General features: G+C 37.8%; 1 protein-coding gene across 3 annotated transcripts in view; it reads left to right on the top strand.

Moving 5' to 3' along the window:
- LOC121947328 (MAP kinase-activated protein kinase 2-like) overlaps positions 1 to 12,074 on the top strand; it is a 19,449-nt gene extending 7,375 nt beyond the window's left edge. The window contains exons 3-11 of one of the 3 annotated variants that reach the window (XM_042492330.2): positions 2,822 to 2,886; positions 5,754 to 5,833; positions 8,241 to 8,367; positions 9,317 to 9,392; positions 9,547 to 9,671; positions 10,475 to 10,560; positions 10,666 to 10,746; positions 11,029 to 11,191; positions 11,715 to 12,074. In XM_042492330.2, coding sequence (XP_042348264.1) covers positions 2,822 to 2,886; positions 5,754 to 5,833; positions 8,241 to 8,367; positions 9,317 to 9,392; positions 9,547 to 9,671; positions 10,475 to 10,560; positions 10,666 to 10,746; positions 11,029 to 11,172 — 784 coding nt within the window. In that variant the 3' untranslated portion in view covers positions 11,173 to 11,191; positions 11,715 to 12,074. Of the gene's footprint in view, positions 1 to 2,821; positions 2,887 to 5,753; positions 5,834 to 8,240; positions 8,368 to 9,316; positions 9,393 to 9,546; positions 9,672 to 10,474; positions 10,561 to 10,665; positions 10,747 to 11,028 lie in introns of all 3 variants that reach the window. The other 2 variants (XM_042492329.2, XM_042492328.2) reach the window with 2 other exon arrangements.

Here is a 12,074-nt window from a genome sequence, read left to right as displayed (position 1 = left end):
AATAAGAAATACCAAAAAGTGAACCTCAGCACAGACGTCTCCCAGATTTGTGTCCTCTCACCCTGGCTCTTCTAGCTTTACACAAAACCATACATCCCACCACAGCTCAGTAACCATTCATAATGGAAAAGTTAATGCCAGAATCAAAAATACATATTTTTCCCTACCTGTAGCAATATTATTCAATCTAGATAGGTTTGGTGTGAGTTACAGGGTTGCCGAAACTGCTCAAAATAAGGTGTGTGGATTGTCTTTAGTAACCAGGTCACGATTTCTGGAAAGAGACATTGCTGTTAATGATTTTTTTAAAATTTCATTGGTGCTTTAGGCATCATATTGGATATCTCCAACACTCAGCAACAATCACCAAAACCATCCAGATTGACTAATAGCACCACTAAGAGGAAAAGTATGTATTTTTAATTTTGAGGTGAACTGTCTGTTTAAATATGCTGATAACACCACCACAATTAGACTTATAACCAACAACAATGAAGACTGACACTCTGAGCAGGATGCCCAAGCAGTCACATGGTGTCTTGATGACCACCTCTGGCTTAAAGGCATAGTTCGGTATTTTTGAAGTGTGGCTTTATGAGATATTTATGTTTAGTAAGTATTACATACAGTAGCTGGCAGTCAGTGCGCTCTTGGTTTGCAGAAATAGACGGGGCAGCTCCCCCACAGTTTAGCATGTCCAGGCTATATAGAGGGGTTGACCTCAAAAGGTGTTTTAGCCACCTAAAAAAAGCCTACCCAAAAAAATACCATATCAGCCTAAGTGGATGCTGTATTGAGAGTGTTTTCAATGTGAAGTTTTGTTTCTCATGTGGAGTGTGCGCCCTGTCTATTTCTACAAACCTAAGGCGCACCCAACGCCAGCTAATGTATGTAACACACTGACTAAACCTAAGTATCTCATACAGTCCAACTTCTTAAAATCCAAACTATCCCTTTAACACATCTAAAAACTCAAAAACTATAGTATATAATGAGTTTAATTTTGAAATAAAAAAAACCCCTTTGATTCTGTTTAGTTTAAAGAACTGATATATTTATTTACTTATCTACTTATTTTTATCTTTGAAAAAAAATAAAAAGAGAATCAAAACATGTTTAACATGTTTTGTTTTTTCCTAACTTATTAACATTTTGTTTATTATTTTAATTTAACTCATTCCAGACTCAGCTCCCCCCAAAACCCCCCATACACGTCTGAGGAGAACCAGCACTGACTACTTTAAATTTATTGGCTCAGATACGGACCAATACAGACCACATTACGAAAAAAAAGCTGAGAACAGACTGTTTTTCCAACGACAGCTTGACAAAGTCAAAGTTAAACAAATCCTCCTCCTTCACAGCCACCATGGAGAGTATCTTTAACCCATCCATAACAAATTGTTATGGCAGCACTAATAGGCACACATGTGACAAACTGCAGCGCAGAGTCAATACATCATCAAGATTACACCCCCCCCCATCACCAATTAAATCACTATATCACACATGCACAATAAAACAAGCAAAACCATAATGATGTCTGACCCCTCTCACCCTGCCCACCAACTCCCCCAACTGACGACTGTGACTCTCAAACTTTTTTCAGTAATTTACCTTTACCTACCCCAAGTACCTCCTGACCAGCAAAATGAACATGTTGACAGTTTAAAACATTTAACAACTGCATTGAAAATAGAAGTATTCTCCATAAAATGTGGTTTATACACTTACATTAATTTAAAATGAATTTATTATAGTATTATTATTATTAAAAGAATTATGCATGACTGATATTTTTAAAAATCTTTTGTGCCCCCTGCAGTACTCCAAAGGACCCCTAGGGGTACCAGTACCCCCTTTTGAGGAACATTGCTACAGGAGGAGCTGGAGGTCCTAACCCACCAAATCATCCCATTTTAAAAAGTTTTCTCCCGACTGCCACGAGAAGTGTAGACATTTCTCTCAAACCCTGTCAGATGTACTGCACATAAAACTTTTATGTTTATCTGTTGAATCTTCTCTGTGAACTTCTTGCATGTCTAAAGTGATGATGATGTGTGTCTGTGCTTGATATTAATCCGTTCAAACCTCAGCAAACTGGCTTGATTTCTTTCAAAAACATGGGACGAAGGAAGGAGCAACTTAAGAACAAATGGCCCAATAAAAAAATAAGAAAAAAAGTAAAAGAGAATGACCTGAAATTTGGCACACAAAAAAAGGAAAAAGGTAGAAAAAAAGTGCATACAAATAATAATTCTGTGACATAATTTTTAGTATAGTAATTATGATTATTATAAATATAGATCTCTGGACATTTTTCTTTTTCTTTATTTTTAATAATTTTCTGAATCTCCTAATTTCTCCAATTTGTGGGACATTTCTTGCCAAGTTGCTCATTGCCTTTTTTCCCACATATTTTTGAAAGAAATTGCATCACTTTGCTTAAGGTTGAAAGGTTTAAATACCTGTCAAAGGCAAAAGCGCAGCATAAGAAAAGTGATGCTGATCCAAGTTTTAAAGTGTTAATGACACTGCTGCATTAAGCTTACCAATCAAGCTGTACTGAAAGCTAATCCCATCGACATCAGTCGTTTGGTTAATAATTGATTGTTTGTTAGTTAGTTTGTTAGTTTGTTTGTTTGTTTGACTGATTTTCACTCCGCAAATTAGAAACATCTGGTTCTTGGACAGCCTTGTGCTCCTGCTGCCACATTTGTTACCATATTGGGGGAAGCAGAAGAAATTCTCAATTGTTTTCCATTGAGGAGTTAAATAATGAACCTTTACAAACTTATTATACTGCTGTTTTTCTTTTCAGCATGGATGGAGGTGAATTATTCAGTCATATCCAAGACAGAGGGAATCACGCGTTTACAGAAAGAGGTGAAGGGATTATTATTTCTCAAGCAAGTTAAAGTTACAATCCTTAAGATTTTAGTCCTGGAGCCTGTTCCATAAAGTGAGTTTACCAAATAAGCCAGGTTTATTTAGATAAGTCTGACTCAATTTTAGTTGATTTTGGTTCCATAAAGCAAATTCAACAAAGTTTAAGCTTTGTTACCATGGCAACTTGTGCTGGGAAACTGCTAGTCAAAGCCAGGCTGTCGAGACATGCCGAGGTTCTGTAACACTGACCGGACAGGAACGCAGTTATTTCAAGATTGGATTTCTGGTGTGCTGTTATGATATTTTACCTTCTTAACCATTATCATCAAAATGTAAGTTAATACAAAATCAACTTAAATAAATAGTAGATTAAGTTAGATGCTTTCTTTTTTGTACTCTATGCAGAGGTTTTGCTTGGAGACAAGGGATACCGATATGTCTGTCTTACCTCTTGACTCCCCATCAGGCGTCCCAGACAGAGGCACAGCACAACTACAATCTTTCCCCAGCATGCACCAAGTCTCATACAGAAATGAAGTTTGGTCTCATTAAAATTAGTTTCCAGTACCCGAATCTCAGGTGATTCCACAAATGGCGTGTGAAATTACTGTTTCTTGTTTTGTGGTGCTTTATAACATTGCCTGCCTGAGAAGAGAGAGGCTGCTAAAGATCGTTGTAGAGGAAGACTGTGGTGATAAGGCAATATTTGACAACATGAAAACAGGCAGGGTAATAAGAGACATTTTATGCAAATACTTATTTTGTTTGGCGTTACATTTCAACATTCCAATCCATCTGTTAAGACTTTACTGAATCTGTTTTTCGTTGCTTTTATTTTCCACTTTTCCTCCAATTTAATTTAATGAAAACAAGACATACAAGTCTCATCAGTTGAAGAAAAATGTGTCATTGTCTTGATTTTGGCAGTTCTGCCTGCAATTTTCTCCACTTGTTGGATTTCCTGTTCAAACTTTCTTTCCGCTATTGAATTAGTGAACAGTTCAACCAAAATGCATAATTTTTCCTCTTGCCTTTACTGTTACTTTATCAATTTGCATTTTGGTTTGCAGAGTATTGGAGATATCGGACGTAGAGATGTCCACCTTCACTCCAACATTATAAAACTAGTTGACACTCGGCTTGTGGTGCTCAAAGCGCCAAAAACCCCCAAAACAATCTCAACAGCAATGTCTCTTTCCAGAATTCATGACCCAGTTACTCAAGATAATCTACAGAACTTGTTGTGACCACTTTCACAAAGGAACTATTTTCTTTCTAACGAATGACACCCACCACTTATATCACTGCTCAGAAGGAAGAGAGACTTTACTCATGTGTGAGAGGCTCATGCTCATGAAAGCTTGAGATGTAAACATTACTGACATCCTTTTTGCCAGAGCAGTAACATTAGCTAGCACAGTGGTGCTCTGTGAGCTAGCAGTAGATGTACGCGTCCTTCTTTCCTCCTGAATGTATTGTGCCCAAAAAGTTGTATCATAATGATTTAATATAATTTAAATTATGCATAAAGTCAGTAAGCAATGTCTTGCTAGCCCTTCCCTGCTGCTCGGAGGCCATGGACATCGCTGCTCTCTCTTTCCCACTGCTGTTTGCTATGATTAATTGATTTGGTCTTAGTTAAATCTCTCAGGAAGCACAAATAATAATCTTGACATCTTGAATCTGTTTCAAACTGCAATTGACCTTTATGGAACAACTTAAGAGCTGACTGATTTGTTAGGTTAATTCAAGTCAGGCGTTGGCCATAATTCCCCGCTTTTCTTTGCAAGCTTCATGGAGCAGGCCCCTGGCTGATTTTTTGCACTCGTGTTTACTGTTGATATGAGCAAGTGTGATTTAACACTCCAAGTCTCAAACTTCTGGGGGCAGCAAACAAACCTCAAGGAACTATATTTCTCAGGAATACAACAGAAAACCACCTGCTCTATCTGTTTACATTGCAGCCAAAACAATGTATGCTGTTTTGCCAAAGGTGTCCAGCGTGAGTGGTTTTCCACACAACAATAAAGCAGAGAGCTGGTCATCTTGCTGAGGAGTAGGAGGGGTGCAGCCTGTAACAGCTTTGGTGGCTCTGCCTACATGTTTTATTATATCCCAGCAGTATTAAAAACTGATCTGTTGTCAGTAACATTGTCTGGTTTTGTTAACGAATTTTTGATCAAGTCAAGGTCAGTGCAAACGGATGTTACAATGTGTCTGTTTTTACCACAAAAGTCTTCTGTTTTTCACCAGTTGTACACTCTTAATGCGAAGCAGTGGCAGTAGGAAACAATTTGCAATGTAGTATTTAAAAGGAATACTCTAACCATTTGTATGTCAAGTACTCATGGCATATTACCTTGGTCCTTTTGCGAGTGAAGTATTCTTGAAATACAGTTCTAATAGGCTACAGCTGTTGGAAAGTTAATGATTAGCAGTAAAGCTGTCGTCAGGAAATTAATCTGCACCTCTTTTAATAAACTATTACTTGTGTCAGTTGTTGAAACCAAAAAATGTCAAAAATGATTATTTGTTATTTGTTGTACTTAATCAGTAGCTCAAGAGTATTGGCAATATTGTAGTTGCATCCCTATAATGTATAATATTGTATGCATGCCTTGTTTCCTTCATGCATGTGATGGCAATTCGAATCTTGCACAGAGAAGTATGTTTATATCGAACGGATATTCCTGAAAAACTGCCAACCACGATGAACAATCAAAACCGAAAGATGAGATTTTATGAATTTGTGAATGATTACAACTGTAACAATCACAAACTGTGCTGCTGAATGTATAATTTAATCTGCTTTTCATTATTTGACCTCCACCATATTCATATTTTCTCTCTTCCTTCTCACTCAGAGGCCTCTGACATCATGAAAAGTATCGGAGAAGCGATACATTTCTTGCATTCCATCAACATTGCTCATAGAGACATCAAGGTAATACTTCACTGTTTAAATCTGACATAAGACTTCCATCAGTGGAATGGTTTTATTGAAAGTAACAAGGGATCCTCCATCATATTAGTAAAATTATTACCATGCTCATATGCTACTGACAATTTAATATCCTTTGTATGACCAAGAGCTCATATTTAGGGCCAAGTATAAAAACCAGGGGAAAAGAGGAGATTCAAAAGTGAAGTCTTCCTGGCTTCTGTACATATGGAAATCCAAGCAAACAGTGAAGGCAGCTAAATAAGACAGATACAGCCTCTAATGACAAACATAATATTGTTTCCATGAACAGCTCCAACAGTGGAGGCTTTTTCTAAAAGGTTCTTGAGTTTTTTTTCTTTTTCTTTCCCCTTATCTACTGTAGAGTGAAAGAACAAATCAAGTGCAGCTATACGCAACGAAAAATATATAGTGCTCATGTAAATGGAACATTGTATATTTCACTAATTTGATTTGACATGAACGCACATAATATTGAAAATTATTGAGGGATATTTGGTGGTATTACTGTAATAAAGATTAATTACGTTGATGGTCCAATTCCAGCATGCGTAATGCCAGTTGAGCCAGGTTTACAAAATATGATATTAAGACTACTTATACGGCATACTTGTCTTCAGTTAATTATTAAGAGATACAGGAGCCATTGGGAGATAGAGAGGGCAGTAACGTGTAATAGAGGCCACTAGGCAGACTAAACTGAAGCCCTCACAGTGACCAGGTATGCCTGCTTTTGCCACCATTTACAAAAGGAGAGAACTGAGCATAAATCAGTATATTTGCAACATCTGTTCATTCTTACTCCCAGCTTGTCAAATACCAATGCTTGCCGTACACATCAAACTATGCCACTCAAGGTACCCCTCCAGAGTCAGTTTTGGACGCCCAGGGAAGGCGGATCAATTCACGCTTGTTTCATTCAATGTGTCTTTTCAAAACAAACTTATATTTTCATAGGAAATTTTCTGCACATTATATTTTGTTGAATAATGTTCTGTCTCTTTTCAAAATAAACTTAGATGTAATGTTATATAGCATCACATGACATATATCACATACTATAAAACTTTTGGTTTCACACAGGACATAAACAGGGCTCCTGGGTCGAGTTTGTTTGACCCATATACCTCCCTTCTGTCCATCCCTTGTGAACTTTCTCGATCTTTATACTACAGCTGTTACTCTGAGCATCAAAAAATGCTGCTGCAAGATGCATCTCATACCACCACTACAGGTTGCCTTGGTGCGTTGGTATTGGATGCAGAGAGATACTGATTAAGCGTTGTTTGAGGAGTTTTGAGTGAGACTGGGTTGGTAATTGTTATTGCACTTCCTGAGCTTCATTAATGGGCTTCAGTGCCTGTTTTCCTATTCTAATACAGTGATGTAAAAAATATTTATTTTTTGATTTATAAAACGGTTTCATTAGTCATTTTTCCTAGTATCGATGCACTGGCACCAGCTGCACTTTCTAGCTCTCTGTTATGGGTAATGTAGAACTAATATTATTCTGTTCTCTCTTACTAACCAAGAAAAGAGAAGTCATCACTGCAATGTTACAGCCTTGTTATATTTATCTTTTAATTAAAAATTAAACCTGTAAACCCTTGGTGTGTATTTTTTCTGGTTGTATTGAAAATGGTATTGAATATCGATATTTTTTAAGGTACAGTGTTGTATCGAAGTTAGACAGTTCAGCATTGTGACACTATACTAACATTTTATGTTGTTATCGGCTCTCTAGTGGCCTCACCAATCTATGAGTGTTATTGGAGCTTAAAGACAAAACTTAAAATTTCTAACTCACTTAGTAAATGTTATTGTTTTTGTTTCAAAAGGCACTGAGAGACGTCATTTTAAAACAGTATGTCTTCTGTTTTTTAGATTGGGTTAAATTGGGCATAGTGTTAGTTCGTAGCACGGTGTCAAGCGCTGCTACTGTTGATATCAGCTGATATCACGCAAGCATCATCAGCTGATGGCCAGCTGATTTACCTCTAAGCATCTGACTCGCTTTTCTCACTCACGGCGCCATAGTTAAGCTGCTCTAGCCCATCTGCCCTTTCCTGTTCCCTCTGCATGCCGCTTTTGCGCCCTCCTCCTCCTTTGTGCTGTTCTGACTCGATCTATGACGTCGTGTCATTGGTGCCTGCTCTGTGGGGGGTTTTGTTCTTTTCTTTTTGCTACTGCTCTCCCTGCCTCAGGAAAGTGTTCCTTTTTAACGCTTTCCACGTAAGCACGAGGAAGGGCAGGGGGTCCCCAGAACAGAGCCATACCACAAAATACTAATAATTGCAATAAGCTGCCAAGAATTGTCTTTCTTGAAGTGGTCCTGACCGAATTGAATATAGTCATCCAGACACTTGACAGCTGTTGTTGTCTCTTTCAGCCAGAGAACCTGTTGTACACCTCCAAAAGACCCGATGCCCTCCTCAAGCTGACAGATTTTGGGTTTGCCAAAGAAATCACCACCTTAAACTCTCTAGCAACACCGTGTTTTACCCCCTACTATGTCGGTAAGACTCCACAACATGTGATCTACATGTAAAAGTAATATTATCATAATGAAGTTACACCAGAGTATCTGTCCATGCTGAGGTACTGACAGGTGCAGCTGTGAACATGTTCTTTTGTTTTGATGAATGTCTTATTGAATTGTGCGAGGTTGTTTGAGATGAGGCCTCCTGATGTCAATGACAGCCATACACCAACAGTAACAACTGTGACTATGCGAGATAATCACATTTTTGTGTACATGGAAAAGCCTTACAGATCACAGAACAAAATGCGTTATCTCAGTACAATTCACAAAATCCGAACATTTTCTTTGCACTGTCAATTCATTACTTATTCATGCCTCAGTCCAGTGTATTTTGGCATTTTTAGCATATTCCATATTCTTCTGACCCTTTCCTTAACATTGTTGATTAGTTGTGCTATTTGCTCACTGGGCGAGCACAGCATATCAAACTATAAATCATCATACCTTTGAGGTTTCACCTTTGATGGGAAAGTTCTCCTACCAGATTAAAAAACTCACATTATGTGATGCCTACTGATGTGTTTTTATCACATGACGGACTCAGGAGTTGTAATTCCACTGTTTGGCCACAACGAAAATTGGCCTCAAAGCCTGCCGCACTTCCTGGAGGTTTAGGCTGGAGAGGGGCTTTTCAACCTGATTTTGATTCATCACATTTTTGTCATGTGCTTTGTGGAAGGTAACCAATTTCTTGTTGAATGCTTGAGAAGACTTAACAGTTTTCTTCCTGTGGAAACTGGCCAGACGGATGTTGGTTATGAGAAGTTACATGCTGTGAATGCCTGGAAAATCCTGTATACTGTACTTTTATGACTGTTTGGGTTTTTTTGACAGACATCTGTCTTTTGTGTAGAGTGTAGGTATTAAATGTGAAACAGAACTGTTTCTCCCAATTGAAATAGTATCTGTTAACACTGTTGTAGCTCCAGAAGTTCTTGGTCCAGAGAAGTACGACAGATCCTGCGACATGTGGTCTCTGGGTGTCATTATGTATATTTTGTAAGTCAATCAATGTGATGTGTTTTCTTTGCAATTTTACCATTTTCACCTTGCAATGACACATGGTTCACTTTTAAGATCACTTTTAGATTACCTCTAATCATGGGATTAGCTTGTCATTAGGCTGTCTTCTTTTCTTCTGTCTTACACGCAGACTTTGTGGATATCCTCCGTTTTTCTCACATCATGGTCTGGCAATATCCCCAGGAATGAAAAGGCGGATCCGCAATGGACAATATGAGTTCCCTAACCCAGAGTGGTGCGACGTGTCTGAGGAAGGTGAGAGGGAGGCATGTCTGAATTTTGTCACACATCATTATCTGTACTTTTGTCTTTACCTGTCAAATCAACTAAATTATCTGGATCCATATCTGTACCAGATGTAGCCAGAAGTGGGTGAAGTCTGACTTGAAAGTGGCTGTGACCTAATTGCTATTTTATTTATTATTGTCATGGTTCTAGCTTCTAAAATATGAGGACTTGCGGCTTTTTCTTTTAATCACTAGTATTAGTAATTACTATTACAGGTCATTTTACCTTTAATATTTGAATACATTTCCCCGAATGCACCGACATATTTTTACTAAAGTAACATTTTCAATGTGGGATTTTACTAGTAACGTTGTTACAGTGTGGTATTTGTACTTTTACTTAAGTAAAGGATCTGAATACTTCCTCCACCACTGTACTTTACGTGTGTGCTCATCCACATGACAGTGTTTCTTCTGGGAAGACAAAACATACCTTTTCTTTTACTCAGCCAAGAAGCGAAACCGCGCGTGGTTAGTTGTATAAATGACCCCAGTAATGGCATTATTCTGTGGCTTTGGTGCAAAAGCACAACGGCAAAGCAGTCACATTGTTTTCAGTGGATTCTATGAATTACACATTGCAAAGGCATCCTGATTTTAATTTTTTTTATTTAACTGTTCTGAAATGTTGTTATACGACTTCAGGCTGACGCCACAAAACTGTCCCACATAATCTCAGATCCTCTACGACTGTCTACGAAAGATACGTCTCATGTTAGTGGGGGACACACATACACATTGAATAATGATTATGATGATTTCCTGTTACAGCAAAACAGCTGATCTGCCACTTACTGAAAACTGAGCCTACCCAGAGAATGAGCATCACCGAGTTCATAAACCATCCCTGGATTAATGTGAGCGGCTCCCTTAAGACTTGAATCTGTTTGAAAACCGCTGCTTTTAAAGAGATCTTTGTGAGATTTTGGTGAACACTTATTTATGTTCGTTTACCAATGCAGCAATCAGTGGAGGTCCCACAAACGCCTCTTCACACAAGCCGCGTGTTGCATGAGGAACAAGACGTCTGGGAGCAAGTTAAGGTAAGTGTGTCTGTACAGCACTTTTTAATGCTTCTTTAGACACTTGGAAACATCTCTTAAATTGTGTTTATATAGAGAATTCTCAGGAGTGGGTTGAACAGGGGGTACAATCAATGAGCATATTTAATTTAATGCAAATATTTTATGCTTTCAGGATACCCGATTCTGTTACTTCATACTGAAATCCATATAATATTAAGTTAAACTGTTTGTGCATATTGTGGGTACCGTTTTCATCTCACTTGTGTTTGATTAAAATGATCTTGTTATTGTTATTATCAGGAGGAAATGACAAATGCACTGCAAACGATGAGAGTGGACTATGATCAAATTAAAATCAAAACCATTGAAGACTCAACTAATCCTCTACTCTTGAAGAGAAGGAAGAAAAGTAAAAAGTCAGCCACACAACTTCCAGGCTCGTAAAATCGAGACTTTTTAAGAGGTATTCAGTTTCACACAAACACTTACACACATGAGTAAGATTTAGTTGGAAAAAAAGCTTTCAAGAAGAGCTTTAGGGATGATGTGCATTGCCAAGTGGCTTTAAAATAATACCTTTATAGTGAGTTTTAGCTGTTTTAATTTATTTTTGTTCACCTCGAATTATTTTATTTTCACAGATGAAATGCATCTAGGCATTTTGGTCCATGTGCTTCAAGGACTTTTGAACTCTTTGAATGCACTGAAAAGTATTCTGTGTGTGCAATTATCTGTAAATCCTCTCACTGGGGGACACAAAAGGTACTGTATGTTTTCTATGGTAGGACAGTTTTATCATGTACATTTTTTAGTTAGCTTTATGGCGTCAACTCAGTTTTTAGATTGTTGTCTGTCTCAGTGTTGAAACCATTATGACTGACATTTTATGTCTTAAGGGGCTTGTTGAGAGATATTTTGCAAGCATCATTCATAGTTGTTTTTTGAATGACGATTACCAGAAACCACAATGTTTGTTTTGTATCCAGATGTGATGGCTGAAGCATTTGTCCTGACCACAGAGTAGGAGTTTTCTGGCCACGTTGCAGTTTTGCAGTTACTAAAAGGTATTTATCATGTGTAACAATAATCAAGCTCACTATGCTCACAAGACGGACGATAACTGAAGCAGATTGATGATACTGTGCCGCCAACTGGTCTCTACATACTTCTATAGAATGTATTTTCTTCAAAGCTGTGATATAAAAGTTGTTGCATGATGTCTGTTGTGTGAGGCATGGGGAGAAAATGGGACGGTAAACTTTTACATGTAAATGAAATGTAGTGGTAAATGTTGCACAACACTATCCTGTCTGTCTTTTACTCCGGATTAAATCTCTTGATATTTA

This window comes from Plectropomus leopardus, chromosome 9 (assembly GCF_026936395.1).
Source record: "Plectropomus leopardus strain MGB_pleo_1.0 chromosome 9, ASM2693639v1, whole genome shotgun sequence".
Lineage (NCBI taxonomy): Eukaryota > Metazoa > Chordata > Actinopteri > Perciformes > Serranidae > Plectropomus > Plectropomus leopardus.
This window is presented reverse-complemented; position numbering and strand designations above follow the sequence as displayed.